Genomic DNA, 16969 nt, shown 5'->3' with positions numbered 1-16969 from the left:
AACCTCACTGACGTCCCTGCTATCCCAAGCACGCGCCACCTCCAGTACTCCAATAGCTGTGGAGAAATGTCCTGACGTCATTTAGAAGCTTCCGGGCTGGCAGAACTGGACCGGTGATGCTCAAATGTGTAATTCCACTACATTTTTCAATCGTTTAATAACAGAAGCAGATGTAATTTATTCCCAAACACACATTGTTTATAGATGATACCATTATAATGTCAGACCTTTGGTTACAAGGATAAAGAGACTTGATTCAACCCTGCAGTGACTCAGGCGTAGCGGCTGGAAAAGAGGTGAGAATGTATGGCTGTGTGAACTGCAGATGTTGATGAGAGGGAATGATTGTTAGCAACCGGTTTGCTCAACACATCGCCTGTAATATGCCATGTAATTGTGTACAATACGATGTGTGGGATCCTTTCTGTTTCTCAAATGATTTTTGATAAACAAACTAATGTTGCTACATCAGCAGCGGGCTAACAACAACTCCAATTGTTAGCCGAAGCGCTAGATGCTACCTCGATTTTAAGCTACATGCTAGCTGCTAATCTTGATGCTGCGTCGTTAGCCTTGTAGCTTCAGAGACGCACACTGCGGAGTAATACAAAAGTCTTGTTTCTTAGATTAGAATGAAAGCAATCACCCTTCCAGGTTAGGCTGTAATAGCACAACACGTCGTATCTATAATCATGTGCAGGTTATCATAGCAGTGATGTGTTATTATCTTATCTTACGTTGATGGCGATTATTTAAGATTTTGAGACACGAATCAAAACACTATCGAAAACACACTGTATCTACTGATTCAAAAGAACAGATGCATGTATATGAAAAATGTTATTAATTGTTAAAGTAAACATTTTTTATAACAGCCTGTTGAAAATTAAAATGTGACGCAATATCTAATTCATTGATAAGATGGAGAAAAAGGTGTGGAATGATTGCCAGATATAAATCATAAAGGGGAAAGGTTCTCATAAGATATCTGCATGATCAGATTAAAGTTTGATAAAATCATTATTGATAGAAAAAAATCAAGCATGCTGATATCTGTGGTGTATATCTCTAGTGTCAAGCATGTTGATGGAGTACTTTACATACCAAACCTTTATGCATGGGTATCTTCTTTGTTTATTTAAGTGTGCTTTTATCAGAACTTGGCCAAAAGTCAGATTTGTGTGTGGCATGTCAAACCCCTCAAAGATGGGCTGGCATAACAGTCATGATGATATTTTTATTATGAAAGTTGTGAATATCTGGTCTGTAATCATAACTGTATAACATGTTAAATCATTTCTGTCCTCATTAAATTAGACGATCTGATCATGTGCCACAGTCTTGTAGGAGCAGGTGTATCGACTTAAATCAAAGTAAAGCACACAATAAATGAACCAGTGTTGCAAGAAACAAAGGGAGCTTTCACCTGCCTGATGTGCCCAAATTCATACAATAAAAATTAAAATGTTCGTTGGTTGAGGTATGTTACTCCCGGCTAAACAGGTGAGACATGTTCCACGTTCAACTCTGACACGATTTATGCAATGTGTATTTAGAATAATATTTTTTAGTAAAGGCAGTTGCTGTTTGCTTTCTTTTAAAACCCTGCTCTAGATAAACAGAAACATCATTTGTTTCCTTTACCTAGCAGCATTCAATTCATACACACCTTTGATAACAGATGTGCCAATATACTTACTTTGAAATGATAGTGTAGAGTGTAGAACTCATGAGAAAGTTTCATGAATTCACATCCGTGTGCACACACATTAACATGCTGCTTTGCATTTATAACGAACAGTGAATTACATATTGTTGTGTGCAACAGATCGTAGCCTGCGGTGTAATATTATCCTGGCCATGGTGTCACAGTCATTACTGGTGCAGTGCAGGTGACAGGACTCGCATTCTAACTGTAGTTAAATCTCTGCACATGTCTCATTTTGTACCAGAAGTGAGCCATGTTAAAAGGAGAACTATTGTTATCTAGACAAGAGCGTTCTTAAATGTTCCTGAATGTGCCGCTAGTCATTTCTCAGTTGTTTCCTTTAGCTTGTGTTAGCATAGGCCTGTAGCAGCCCATCTCATCGGTCAGTGTTAGATTCATCTCAGTACTGTTATATTAGCTGCCCAGGTTATGCTAACCTCCTATGTGACCTCTTGACTTCTCAATCATAGGAATGAGTCACTGTTGCTACTTCTAGCATGCTCAGGCTCATTGGCTGCAGGGGTACACTGCAAATTACACTCTGGCCCTAAGGAGATACTAGGAATAGCTGACCTCTGGGACACTGTCCCAGTAGATCCAAAGTTGATTGTGGCATAGCCCAACAAGTGAGAGCAATCACAAGAATAACATATGCTGTATTGCTGCATTTAAATTATACCTTGAGATGGTATGAGTTGCAAACTAATAAGGAGGCATACAGAATGTGTATTATTTGTGAGAAATGGAGAGGCAATGCTTATTTGTAATGAAATGAAAAAGCTGCACATTTATCATATGAGAGCCAGTTCATTTTCTGTTTATTATCTTGTCATTTTAGCACAATTATATTTATTGATGATAAGTGCTGAACGTCTTGCTTGCCAGTAGATTTGGTGAAATAGATATTACCAGAGAGCCGGCCTAAGAATAGGCAGAGGCGGTCCAGCAAGCAAGGATTTATTTACCAGGAGGTAGTTGCATACTTTTGCAGCTGCTCAAATATCCAAACGTGCTGATAAATCTTGTATTCCAGACTGTCTTTCTGTCATTTCATGTTCTGTTTCTGTGCTGCAGGGCTGGACCTACTGCACAAAAGAACGACTGCCTGCAATCTTCAGCCGAAGCAAGTCAAAAAACTTCAAGCGCTGTGAAGAGTGCAGTGCGGCGTTGCTTGTTTAGTTTGATTTATTTGATTTAACTTCATCCTCAAAGATGAAGTTGAAGGAGGATATGAACCCGCTGCTGCTGCAGGTCTTCCGTTCTGTAGTGTGGGTCTACTCTGTCATCACCTTCATACCCTGGTACTTCCTCTCTGGAGCTGGCAACAACCTGGAACGGGCACGCCGGATCAAGGCACGCTCAGTTAGCGGACTCCCATTAGGGCCTTACAGGTCCACCAACAGCCAAGACAAGCTGGTGGCATGGATGCACCCAAATGTGGACACACTGGACAAAATGTTTAAATATGCTGCGAGTCGGTTTCCACAGAGAAACTGTTTGGGAACCAGGGAGGTGCTCAGTGAAGAGGATGAGATCCAGCCTAACGGCAAGGTCTTCAAAAAGGTGAGTGACACACAAATTATTTAATTCAAAAGTTCTATCACCTTCTGTATTCTTTTGAATGTTTGGTCTGTTTTCAGTCATGTGAGTGGGTGGCACTTCTTATCATATTTAGGTTTAGAACTGAATACGCTTTAGATGAATCTGTGGGATAACAGGAAGTGTGTGAGGCTGACAGACACTGTGCACAGTGTGAGGAATGTGGGTGGAAGCAGAGAGCCTCCTCATTAACACCTGCATGGCTACAAAAGCCCTGCAGATGGCGCTCACTGACTGCACATGAAGGATGATGTTGCGTCCGGTCATCAGACCTTTTAGATTCAGCAGTGTCAGTATTACCTTTTTTTATATATAGCGATACAGTTATGAAGTGCTCAAATTATCCCATCATTGTGGACAATATAAGGGAAATGTTCCTAAATTAATTAAAGAATAGTTTCATATTTAGACCACTAAAAGATGCTCTGACGATGCGTAGTCCTGTAGAATGTATGTACATAGCACAGTTTTTATCATATGTGGAAATAATCTTTAATATTCCATATTACTTTTGCATGCTGTGTGCAGGTAATTCTGGGGAACTATAACTGGCTGTCGTACGAGGAAGCCTACGAGGCAGCGAAGTGTTTTGGCAGCGGTCTGGCAGCGCTCGGCCTGAAGCCGCAGTGTAAAATCGCCATCTTCTGCGAGACCAGATCAGAGTGGATGTTGGTAGCACAAGCCTGCTTTATGTACAATTTCCAACGTGAGTGACAGAAAGACAAGCATATGTGTATTCAGACAATCTTGAGCCTACAGTAAGGGGCAACTGACCAATTTAACTGGATTTGAATTTGACAGTTGTGACACTGTATGCTACTCTTGGACCCACGGCCATCGCTCACGGCCTGAACGAGACAGAGATCACACACATCATCACAAGCAAAGACCTGCTTCAGAGCCGACTCAAGGTAACTGCTTTACCCTCATGATTTGTGTCCTCAGTGTCAGCTATGTTTGCACTTAAAATTCACTTAATTACTGCTAAAACATTACGATGGATAAGAAGCTCTGGTCTATTTGCATAGTTACAATTTCCTTTCATATGCCCTTCTCCATCCCTTCCTCCTACATAAACCTCACGGTCCCAGGCCATAGTGTGTGATGTGCCGAGACTCCACTATATCATTGTAGTTGACAGTAAACCCACAAGCTGGCCAAACATCCCTAGAGGAATCACAGTCTACAGCATGGACGCTGTGAAGGAGATAGGGTCCAAGCCTGAAAATAGTGAGTATTTGTGTTTGGTGATTAAAAAGGTTTTCAAATTTTGTTGAGGGAAATAAATGGAAGTGCACTAATGGAGGATTAATTCAAAGCCAACACCCTTATGTGTGATTGGAGTGATGTGCAGTGCATGACCGAGTCAGCTAGAGTTTAAATGACAATTTACCAAATGCCCAATGCCACAATATCTTTGGTTGACTTTTTAGAGATTAATAGGGAAAACAGGAATTACTTTGTGCTACAAAAATCACTTGACACATTTTCCTCTTGCAGTATTTGGTTAAAGAAAACCCTGCTGTGTTTAACCTTCGAGAAGTCAAATAGAAACACACAATAAATATGTTAAATACTAACTTTTGAAAAATATTTGTAAAATTTCCTCCACAATCCCATAGAAAACAAGAAGTATTTCCAAAACTGTCAGTATGAGGATTTGCTGCTTTTATCATTTTATCTCATTGTATATTTATTTCATTTATGGTCGATCATGCAACACAAGCATTTTGATCTTTTTTAAATAAACCATGATTAATTGAGAAAAACATTGAGACACTTTTTTGTGTTATCGTTTTTTGCACTGTATCATTTGTTCTCTACTTAAGCAAGCAAATGTAATAATATTTACATTAATGTGTAATCAATGTTCTCTCTAACCATCACCGTCTGCTCCTCTGTCTGTGCAGTAGCAGTAAACCGCAGTCAGCCAGAGTCCTCAGACATCGCGGTCATCATGTACACCAGCGGCTCCACAGGCATCCCCAAGGGTGTCATGGTTTCCCATGGCAACATCATTGCTGGCATTACTGGCATGGCCGAGCGAATTCCTAACCTCAAGTATGTCAATATCACAATCACTTCCTCTCTTCTTTTTCCTGTGTTCTGTAACTCTCCAAACCCAGCATTATTCTCCTTCTTTCTTTACTGCTTCTGGAACACGATCGCATCTCTCCTCTCATACTCAATTACCACCACCTATCTTTTGTTTTGGAAATTAACCCGCTGTTATTTCTGTGCTGGCAGTGAATCAGACACCTATATTGGCTACCTGCCGTTGGCCCATGTTTTAGAACTCAGCGCAGAACTTGTGTGCATCTCTCACGGCTGTAGCATCGGCTACTCCTCCCCCCAGACTCTAGCTGACCAGGTTAGTGTATAAAAACACACACATGCGCCTCGTGTGCAGAATGTATTTGTTGCAGTGAGCGTTTACATTTATTCCGAGGTCCACTGATACCTTTGCTGTTGCCCTTGGAGATGATCATTCATGGTTTTACTCCAGCCTTCTTAAACTGTTGTACCTTCCTTAACGGTATATCCCTAAATCCAAGCACAACATTTAGTGTTTGATAATGTCCTCTAAAGGATCCAACCTGACTTCTATCCTGTTTTTTACTCTGGCTCAACCGAAAAATCCATTCCAGTGGCCTATGGTCATGATTTTGAAGTTTGTCTACCTTCCTGACTGACAGTTGATCGATTGTTTTGTTTAATTTTCAGTCTACCAAGATAAAGAAGGGCAGTAAAGGGGACACCAGTGTGCTGAAACCTACTCTCATGGCTGCTGTACCAGTAAGTTGTTTTTATCAGTGCAAAAATCAATTGTTCGTCGTAATATGGATTGTAATGGGTTTAAAAGAGTTTTCCTGCCTTATTCGCGTAGGAAATCATGGATCGCATCTACAAGAATGTGATGACCAAAGTGGAAGAGATGAGCAAACTGCAGAGGACACTGTTTGCATTGGCTTACAACTACAAGATGGAGCAGATCTCCAAGGGCTACAGCACGCCACTCTGTGACAGGTAAAACAAACATTAGATTCCTGTACTGAAAGAGAGACACCTGATTCACCTGGAAATCATGACAAACATTGACTTTGGTTGAGACATGGCTGATCAAATCCTAGTGTTAGTATTTGGTTATTACAAAAATAGGTTAGGGATTAGGTAAATCATTGCATAAAATTGATTCTGACATTGTGTTTGCAGAGGGCATTCTTTAGTTTAAGTCAACTCGGATGCTATATCTAACTTTGGAATATAGTAGTATACAATAATCTGAACGGCCTCATCAGTCACTCACCTGTCAGTTTTTTCTATCCGCCTCCTATCCCTCAGTCTGGTGTTCAAACGGGTGCGTGCGCTCTTGGGAGGGAACACCCGGGTTCTGCTTTCTGGTGGAGCTCCCCTCTCTGCTGCCACACAGCGCTTCATGAACATCTGCCTGTGCTGCCCTGTGGGCCAGGGCTACGGTCTGACGGAGACCTGTGGAGCTGGCACCATCAGTGAGAGTAAGAGAGAGTGCATTTCATGGGAACACGACAGTCGTTTTTTGCCACCTTTGGGAAATTAAAAGAAGAGCAAATGAGAAATATAAAACATCTCGATATGCAGTCGTTATATATTTACCATAAGTCTTTGCTGGTGTTTTTTTTTCAGTGGCGGACTACAGCACAGGGCGAGTCGGTGCTCCGTTGGTTTGTTCAGAGATCACACTGAAAGATTGGGAGGAGGGTGAGTCCAATTCCAACAACCCATATTTAAAGATGGCAATAAAAAGCATTGATATTCTAATCACGCTTGTGCTCCTCTAGGTGGTTACTACAGCAAAGACAAGCCCAACCCTCGGGGGGAAATTTTGATTGGCGGTCCCAACGTAACGATGGGTTACTACAAAAATGAAACTAAGAACTGTGAGGACTTCTATGTGGATGCGAATGGCCAGAGATGGTTCTGCACAGGAGACATTGGAGAGGTTCACACTGACGGATGCCTGAAGATCATTGGTAAGAAATCCACATACTAGTGCATGTGTGGAACATCTTTTATCTCTTAAATCGATTAAGATTGTGACTTAATTGTCTTCCAACAGACCGTAAGAAGGACCTGGTGAAGTTACAGGCAGGCGAGTACGTCTCTCTTGGAAAAGTTGAGGCTGTTTTGAAGAACTGCTCACTTATAGACAATATCTGTGCCTATGCCAACAGGTAAAATCCTGCAAACACTCCCCTTTTAAGTCTGTTTCTTTCAGACCTCAAGTTCTTTTTTTTAAATGCGGGCTTGCGATAGACACTTTTTAAAGATACTTTCCCTCCCTTACTAAATTTTGGACTGTTTTGTTCTTTTTTTCCAGTGACCAGTCGTATGTGATTAGCTTCGTGGTGCCTAACCACAAGCAGCTAATGGCTCTGGCGGAGCAGGTGCAGATTAGAGGCACATGGGAGGAGATGTGCAACAACTCCCAGATGGAGAAAGAGGTCCTCCGCATCATTACTGAAGCTGCCCTCTCAGGTAGGGTTAAAAGGCTTTGCTTATATTCATTCTGTATATGCCCTCATTAAATCCTTCTCAACAATACAAAGATGTGTTACTCGCCATCATAACTTCACAGTTCAGATTGGGTGCGAAGTGTCTGACTTGTGACAGACTTGCAGTAGTGTTACTCTGTAGCAAACTCACTTGCGATTCTTCTCTCCCCCAAACCAGCCAAAATGGAGCGATTCGAGATCCCCAAGAAGATCCGACTGAGTGCTGAGCCCTGGACCCCGGAGACTGGCTTGGTCACCGACGCATTCAAACTGAAACGCAAGGAGCTGAAATCACACTACCAGGAAGACATTGAGAGAATGTACGGAGGAAAATAAAACAATGCTTTAAACAACCCATCCACATATATACTTGTACACATACACATGGAGCTCAAAAGCCCCTACAAGGAATATTTGGGAGAGCAGTTATACTTTACAAGTAACACACACACACACACACACACACACAGATTATTACAGGCACATAAAGCGTCTCATGCATCTCCTCCTTGGCTTCCCTGCGACCAGTTCGATCAAAAGACGGGGGAGAAAATCCTGAAACCAGCTTACTGCTATCTCTCAAGACCAAATAGCACAAGGTCCCTCATAGATGGCTGAACCAGCCGTAGCGACGTACTCACCGTTCCCCTTTGAGTTTCTATGACAACCGAGGTGGCACATGAAGTCGGACGTCCATCTGACTCGAAGTGAAATAAATGTCAGGCTAAACGTATATCTGGATCAATGTCCGTGCGCTCTTTCTGTTACTCCTCTTCTTCCTCCCCCTGCTCTCTGGAGGGTTCTATAGCTCAGTATGGTTGTGGACTCAGTGCAAATACCTGGCAGGGACATAGGGTAGCATGAGAGCGATGGAGGGATCTCTCTTGGGCTTAAGTAACATTCAGGTTGGAATCTATGCAGGGATCTTCACTCTACGTTTTGTTTTTTATGCTTGGTCTGTCAGCTTTGAAACCCCATTTGATGAGTATTTTTTTAAGTATGAGGAATCGGTGTTGCAAAGCCATGAGAGATTGAGCGTCAACATTTTTTTAATTGATTTCTTACTGTAATTTTTATGGTGGGTATATTCTAAAAGGTCTTTATTTCTCTATCCTGTTTTTTATTGCCAATGTATCGCAAAGTACTTTAATGGGCTTTGTTTCCAGGTTCTTTTTTTGTTGGCTTTCCTGCTCCTTTTCTGCCCAAAGTTTCTACCTTTGAGTGTGTGTTTGACTAGTAGAAGCGATCCAGTCTCCCTTTTGGTGTCGGCCTTTTGCAGCAGGGGTCAAACATAAATTGTAAAACGCATCATTGGGGCTTTTTCCGTCTCTGCTCTTTGCCCACGGCTTCATTTCTCCACCTTTTGTATTGCCTGTTCATTGATCATTAAGAAGCCCTGCCACGTATTCCTCCAGTCATGACCAATTCACCGTATGGATGTTACATTAAGCCTTTCATGGGTTACTCTCGCGATTACTTTGTGGCGGAACTTTACATGTTATCCTTTTTTGGCCATAGATTGAGTAACTGTTACTTTTGTCTTTTTTGTTTTTTTACTTATGAATATGAATTACAAAATGAATGTGCAATATTTATAAACACATTTTAAACTAAAGTACATAGGAATGCAGAAGAAAAACGCACATACAGCAGCCCATCCGTAGTGTATGAATGTTAAGGTCTGATACTCATATTGAAAGACATGTAGGAACACAAGCAAACGATTAAAGAGGATGGTAGAGAGACACTGACGAGGGAGGGAGGTCTAGATGAAGCCCATTTGAACGTACTGTGCTAAATAATGTAATTATTGTTATCAAGACTGTAAGGTGAACTATTTAATATTGGGCATTGTAGAAATGGTTTAATAAAAAGTGTGCAAATGTACCAAAGCACTTGAATACACATTTGAGGATGAAATGCGGAGTATAGCACTCCAGTCAAACAACTGAAGAGATTCCTTATCAATACACTCCTTACAAACTTACCAGACCTCATAGTATCTTGAAATTGGTTAATTTTTATGACACTGTTCTGCAATTTATTTAAAGAGATTGAACTGCCACATGTTTAAACTTGAGTAAAACATACTGAATACATGAAATACTGTAGTTTCCAGATTCAGATTGGTGGTGAAATGATCTGAATGGCATCAGTGCGAGTGACACCCTTGCTTCAGTCTTTCTACTCTTCGCATTTATGGGTAGAACATAAAATTGTTTGGTCAATGGTCCTTTGTAAGGGCAACATCTATCCCAAAGCTGTAATGCAAATTCTGCTTTGCTTTTACTGAATAAGTTTTGCATTAACAAATGTACAGTCAGGTACTCTAACTGGTTCTCTTATCAGACGTCTACTAGCTCAACGTTAAGGTTATTTTAGCATGTACAAAAGATACAGTACCATTATGATGAAATGGAAAGCCGCTCCTCCCCTTCCTGGTTTTTATTACAGTTCCTTCTCTCAACATTTTAGTGAAAAGTCAGTAGCTTACTGTGCTGTTTGCTGCTTTCCCTCTGCCTGGATAGAGGCAGCTAGTTGCCTTCTGACACACATGAGCTGTCTTAAGAATGTGAAGCACTCCCCACATTTTAGTTGATAGCACGCAATGCTGTGTCCTGCTACATCCATTTCAGCAAGGCCAAGACAATAGGGTGGTTGGAACACCACTGTAGTTTTCACTTGCATTGTAAATAGGTTGAGAGGGGAAAGGATCTATGAATTCAAGTCCATTCAAACTACCAATAATTGTACAGGTGTAAAGTCTCCTGATATCATATTTAATAATCTTTGTTACTGACCAGATTTTGGGGGTCTCCTCGTTGATTTGTGTGATGAAGTGGCCCTGCGAGCCAGGCTATTTGCAAGTGTCTCTTTCCTTATTTATTTGTAATTTGGCCTTGAAAACAATGTAATGAAATAAAAAGTTGTGTTGTAATTCCTGCTGTCCTTTCTGTGTTTCAGAAGTGTGTGTTTGACAACTAAACCCAATGCGAGGCACGACGTGTGATTGGTTTGATCAGCGTCTTGATTAGAATCCTCCTGAGTTTCTATGGCAACGGAGACGAGCGTGTCTGTGCATGTGTGTTTGAGTGAATGTGGCCTGTGAAAGACTTGTGTGGTACGAGGACACTAACGGAACATGCCGTCCTCGGAGTCAACCTTCATTCAGCGCTAGTAAACAAAGGATTCTTCTTCTTCCTGTCATAGCCTGTTTTATTCACAACCTGTTGACCTCGGCTTCTGATTGGTGAATCCTTCAAAGGAAATTTAAGGAAGAAGCTTGGCTCACTGCACCTGCTTTCCTGATGCCATACACATCTTAATAAGATATACAGTAGCCCTGCATTTTACCACAGTATTTGCATTGCCCAGGACAAAAATGATCAATTTATCTTTGATATTGGGCCCTGATCAGAAAGAAGGATTGTATCTGATGATCATAACATGAGATAATATAGGGGAAAGATACCATTCAGATTTTTCCCAAAGCTCAAGTAGATATATTTGAATTTCTTTTTTTGTCAGACCAAGGTGCAGCCCCTCCCAAAAAAAACCTTAAGTAATTCTGTTTATTATCCTAGTAGGAATCTAACAAAGCAGTTTTCCCACTTGAGAAGCTTCAACAACAGAAAATAGTAACTGTCAAGTTGACTGCTTGGATTAATGGACTATTTATTTCAGTCACAAAAATTATTCTGATCTGTCAAAATCTGCTTCAGAGCTGTGAGGTTATAACATTTTCAATTACAACATGGGTACAGAATAAAAGTATGAATGTATGTGTTAACAACCTTATCGAAAACAACAAACATTTCATGTAAAAGCAATCTTAGAAAAACGCAGATGATTGAAGTCCTGCATTCTGATCCCATTTCTGCATTTTATTTGACATTAAACAGTAGCTATAAGACTGTAGAGAGATGACTGACTCCTCCTCTCCTCTCTATTCCCTTCATCTAACCCTATGGGACTGGAGAGTGCGTCAGAGGCATAATGCTGCCTTCATTAGCCCACTGACTCTGACGCAGACACACACACACACACACACACACACACACACACACACACACACACACACACACACTCACACACACATTCACACACACACATTCACAGGCAGTGTGTCTCTACCACAAAGACAAAAACAATAACAGCACCAAGCTGCAAGAAACTGTGAAGGACATCTTTCAGATTGCGTAAATGGAATTTTTTGTGTGTGTGTGTGCGTGCGTGTGCGTGCGTGCATGTGTGTGCGTGCGTGTGCGCACGAATGTTTTTGTGATAGCCTTTATTTTACTTTCTGACATTTTTTTCCAACTTTTTCTGTCTACTTCGTCTCTCCCTCGTCTCTCCCTTGCGCCCTGCTTGCTCCCTCTTCCTGTCTACCTATGACTCAGAAGTGCGCACAAACTTTTATCTGTGTTTGTGCTTTATACGCACACTCCAGTGTGAGCCAAAGAGCCATATTGGAGTTTACCCAAGGATGAGAGAAGCTGATCCTGAGCTGCCTCATAACTCTAGAGAGCAGGGTGGTACTTTGAGAGAAAACTGAGAATGATTACCAGAGAGAGTGATAGAGTGAGGACAGGGACTGAGATGTGACACTGGACTGTCGTAATGAAATATAAAGCACACTATGTTGCAGTAGGGGAAGGCTAGTTTAGATTAAAAGTGGATAGTAAAGGCAGGAAGAGTAAAAAGCTGCCTTCTTTCTCTTCCTGTGGATATTTATTAGATAGTATATATTGTTTTGTTTAAATATGGCAAAAGTTAAAACATGAGACATGGTGTTTTGATATAATAATAAGTTCTTGTATTTCAGTATTTCACTCGTATCACATTTTAGCAGCAATTACACACAGAAAACAAGCAGGTATAGAAAAATGTTTCACCCGCCTCTGACGTTATTCACAGGAAAGTTAGGAGAGCCAGCTCATTAAAAGTTAGTGAATCTGATGCTCTACTTTTCTGGTTAGCTCTGTTTCCCATATTGTGTGCACTCCTGCTGATTTTGTTTTTTAGTGTCAAGCTGACCTTTGGCAGCGCTTGGTATCACTGGCTGCACCATGCCAGGCACACACCTTAACTCAGCCCAGCTAGGTCATCAAGATGTGAGGGCCAAAGTGGAGGTGGTACAATGTGTGAGGTCTGGCAATGAGCTTGAGCAGAGAGGGGGAGAGAGAGAGAGGGAAGGGGGGCTGAGGATGGAGAGGCAACCGATATGTCTGGGCGATGACTCACCGATGCTGGGTATTTATAGCATCAGGAGGGAGGGAGGGAAGTGTGTGGGTGGGTGGAGGAGCCAGGGGGCAAGCGGCTTGTGAGGCGGACAGGACAGCATCATCGCAGCGCTGACAGGGAGTGGTGGAGGGAGAGACGGAGACCGCAGAGATGAAGCACTGGGGAAGAAAAGGGTGAGAGGAGGGACGGTGGGAGGGCCAAAGCAGAGGAGGAGGTTGGAAAACAAGTGAATTGGAGGAGGGGAGGGGTGGGAGGGTGGATGAATGGGACTAAACACAATGGAAAGATGAGAGGATGAACTGTGAACAAAATAAGACACAAATAGAACAGCATGCATATGAGAAAGAGCATATTTTAAAAAAACAATGGAAAAAACGATCTTGCTGGGTGTGTCACACTGCAGAAGCAACTGCTTGTTATTGTTTCAATATACAGTTTGTCTCTCTGCGCAGTGTCAATACACATTTGCAAAAACACAATTCCCTGCAGCCTCAGATAGAGTCATGTAGAGGGGACCGGACAGGTGACTGACTTTAATGAACAGAAAAAGGACCACGGTTGCCTAGAAGCTGTACATCTGAATTAACACATAAGACTGTTAAAGTCACCCAATTAGGGAGCCAAAAAAGTCAAAAATCTAATTAGAGATGCTTTGTTTGGGGCTTCACAGCCAAGCATATGATTATGATATGATGGTGTGTATCATTCTTACTGCAAATATTTGTATTGGTTTATTAAGTCTCTCATTCTGCTCCCTTCATTGACAATATTCTTTCATCAGAAAAACACATCCTGCCTCTGCCTCTGATGACGTCAGCAAGTGAGTCACACTGCATCTTTTACCATAGACGCTAACATAATCTGTGCACGTGTGCTCACATGCTCGGTGGAGGGTGTGAGCAAGCACAAAAGCTCACTGTCGGTTTGATGAAAGGGGGATGAGTCAGAACACCAAGGTGAACACTTACAGCCTTCAAGAAGAACATACAAAGATTCAAGCGAAATGTTGGTTGACAGGTTAGCAGGAAGCAGAGCGATGAAAGTGGCTGAAACCGAAGATAAGTTTCGGAAAGAGATAAAATAGTGCTACAATTTGAGGATTGGTTGCTGATTCGAGAAGAGAATAGGTTTGTGATGGTGCCTGAAATAGTTACTTTAATGTAAAGGAGTAAAAATTCGCTGAAGTTAGTTCTTCAAATTGCAAAAGAGGCTGAGGTTTCCAATTTTTTAAAGTCAAGTATGAGAGTTAGATGAGATGAGCAAAAGTGTTCACTGAATATGTATTTAGCTGAAGCTAGCAGCTGGTTAGCTAAGCTTAGCATGGAGACTGTTAACGAGGAACAGCTGGGCTCGGTCCAAAGGTGTAAAAAAAAGCAATTCATCATTCATCTTAGGTTTGTGTGCTGGACTTGACTTTATCATGAGCAAGTTGCCAGAACAACAGTTACAGGTCCTGTACAAGAAATAATTTGGCACATAAAACCCGTTAAACAACATGTTGTTCATTCTGCTTTTGTACAGACAAAACAAAGAAGATATAAAGTGCTTCTTAGTGATCTAAGAATTATTAGTATAGGAGGGGGGTTTTGCAAATACTGTATCTCAGCTAGCTGTTTCCAAAGTTTCAATTGTGTTAAACTATACTAAACTAAGCCAACTAGGTGTTAGCTTCAGGTATTTGTTTATGATACAAACTCTTATCAGGCATCTCATTTAACTCAGGAGGAAAGTGACGCGTGTCCCAAATGTCAAATGCTTCCTCCAGACAAATATTAACATGCCCATTAATAGAAGACAGAGGCTCAGCTGGTGAACTCAGCCTCATTAAAACAAATATACTTAGCCCACACACAGACTTTATGCTGCATTCCTGTAGCATAATGTGGACATGTGCCCTTTTCATAAAGGCTAAACCTGTTTAAAATATACACCTTCATTCCTTTCATACGCTCCTTCCGTTTTCCTCTCTTCTCCCTATGTTGCTCATGACAGACCATTTCTATTCTCATGACTGGTCCTCTGTCCTAATGGTTTCAGACAACATGTAGTTGCCCTAATCACCCCATCTCTGCTCTTGATGAAACCACCTGCCTCCTGAAGACAAGGACCATGATTTAAACACAGTAATTGGCACAAGGAGAGAGATGAACCGGATGGGTACAAAAGAGGAGAAAAGTAATGAATGCAAGTCACTCATAAAATGTGAAGAAAGAAAGCGGCTAATGGAGAAGAGGAGGATACCAACCCGTGGGGAAAGACGACGGTGGAAGCAGATGAAAGGCCATGAGGCAGCGTCACCATGGAGACGTTGGTTGAAAAGATGTTGAGCCATGACAACAGGCGTGCCATTCTCTCCCAGCCTCATGATGGGGGGTGAAGAGGTGAGGAGGAACACACACAAAGGAGAGGGCGAAGAATTACCACATATGGCTTCTTCGAGCTTGATTATATGTTGATGTAACGGCGTCATTTTTTTAATGTTAACCCATCAAGGAATAAATCCAAAGTTGTCACTAAAAGTCTTTCTTTTTATGTTTAATAACGTGTCCTTGAGCTGATCAAATATATCAAAGAGACAATCTTAACAGACTCAAATTGAAAACCATCTAAGATTCAGCTTTATGAGGCTGTGTCATTGCATATGAACACATGGGCGTGTGCTTTTCTGCCATTGTGACGCACACGAGCCGTTGTTGAGCTGATATCATTCCCTCCCTGCTGATTTGATTGACATGCGGATAAACACCAGAAGTGTCCCAATTGCCTGCTGTGGGTTTACAGACTGATGGAGGAGGTATGTTTTGTAGATAATGGAACAAATTGACACTGATCCATGAGACAAAATTAAACAAATGTGTTTTGGAGAGAGGGAGAAAGAGAGTACAATAAAACCTGATGTGAACATTTGGACCCAGCTTAAAATGTTCCATTCAATCACTGATGCAATCACACTGAGCTCAATATATACCACTGTGTAACCAACAGAAGCAGGGAGAACTAGTCAATAAAAATAATGAGAGAGCAAAAAGGAACCTAGCAGGTATCAATCACTAAAAATGTTTCTTCTGTTTTTAATGTCTCAAGTAACAGCGTGGGTCTGTAAGGAACGATGCACACAGACAGCACATCACAGGCCCCGGACCATATCACAGATTCAGCCAGAAAATCTTCCAGCACTGGGAATCTGCTGGGAATTGTGTCTAAAAACCTCTGATCCATCACTGAGAGACCTTATAGTGCCCAGTTTGCTGACAACATACACAACAGATTAAAAAATCATCAACATTTAGATGAGCTAAGATTTCACACCAATAAGGATGCACCCTTTAATAACACGAGTTACATTTTAGGCATACCTGTGAACCTTTATGGCCATGAAACTACTAAGACAGAACAACAGATTAGACCCTGGGAAAGGTAAATTTGACGAGATGACATATCCCTATAAAATGCATTTCAGTTTGTTTGTTGTGGTAAATAAAAGCGTACTCACACACACCACAGCAACCATATGACAAGTTATCTTTAGGATTGGAAAAAAAACAACGTTTCAGCATTTCTGACTAAAACACAAAAGTACAGTGAATACTTGCATGCCCGTTTTTGCAAGTACTCACTTATACACTTGAGTGTGCGTTCTTAGCTGTAAATGGGCTCTACCAAAAATTAAAGGGCCCTTGAGCTGGACAAATATTCCCTTTATCTTTCTAAGAAGCTTGACATTTTTTTTGTCAGTGAACTGGCGATGAATGACTTGAGCAATTTAGTTAATCTGGAAATAGCTCCAGTGCTCTTGTTCATTTTCAGTTAAATATATAGCGCACATTGATCATATTCTATTATCCATCGCTCTTAATGGGCACAAGAAGGTGTAACCTTTAAATGA

The 16969-nt window shown here is 41.3% G+C and overlaps 1 protein-coding gene across 1 annotated transcript; it reads left to right on the top strand.

Moving 5' to 3' along the window:
• Window positions 1-66: 66 nt before the first annotated feature.
• acsl3b (acyl-CoA synthetase long chain family member 3b) lies at window positions 67-10777 on the top strand. The gene is made up of 15 exons (XM_063885559.1): window positions 67-296; window positions 2783-3271; window positions 3836-4013; window positions 4109-4218; window positions 4399-4537; window positions 5218-5368; window positions 5555-5678; window positions 6032-6103; window positions 6195-6334; window positions 6650-6822; window positions 6971-7045; window positions 7126-7317; window positions 7404-7518; window positions 7665-7822; window positions 8018-10777. Exons 2-15 carry the CDS (start codon window positions 2921-2923, stop codon window positions 8173-8175), a joined length of 2136 nt encoding a protein of 711 aa, XP_063741629.1. The 5' UTR covers window positions 67-296; window positions 2783-2920; the 3' UTR covers window positions 8176-10777.
• The last annotated feature ends 6192 nt before the right edge of the window (window positions 10778-16969 follow it).

This window comes from Eleginops maclovinus, chromosome 6 (assembly GCF_036324505.1).
Source record: "Eleginops maclovinus isolate JMC-PN-2008 ecotype Puerto Natales chromosome 6, JC_Emac_rtc_rv5, whole genome shotgun sequence".
Classification (NCBI taxonomy): domain Eukaryota; kingdom Metazoa; phylum Chordata; class Actinopteri; order Perciformes; family Eleginopidae; genus Eleginops; species Eleginops maclovinus.
This window is presented reverse-complemented; position numbering and strand designations above follow the sequence as displayed.

Bases quoted from the DNA above. Each gene is read 5' to 3' on its own strand.
- acsl3b (XM_063885559.1), top strand. From the start codon at position 2,921: ATGAAGTTGAAGGAGGATATGAACCCGCTGCTGCTGCAGGTCTTCCGT. The intron at 4,219-4,398 runs GTAACTGCTTTA...TCACGGTCCCAG, and splicing joins TGCTTCAGAGCCGACTCAAG to GCCATAGTGTGTGATGTGCC. The intron at 7,823-8,017 runs GTAGGGTTAAAA...CCCCCAAACCAG, and splicing joins TACTGAAGCTGCCCTCTCAG to CCAAAATGGAGCGATTCGAG.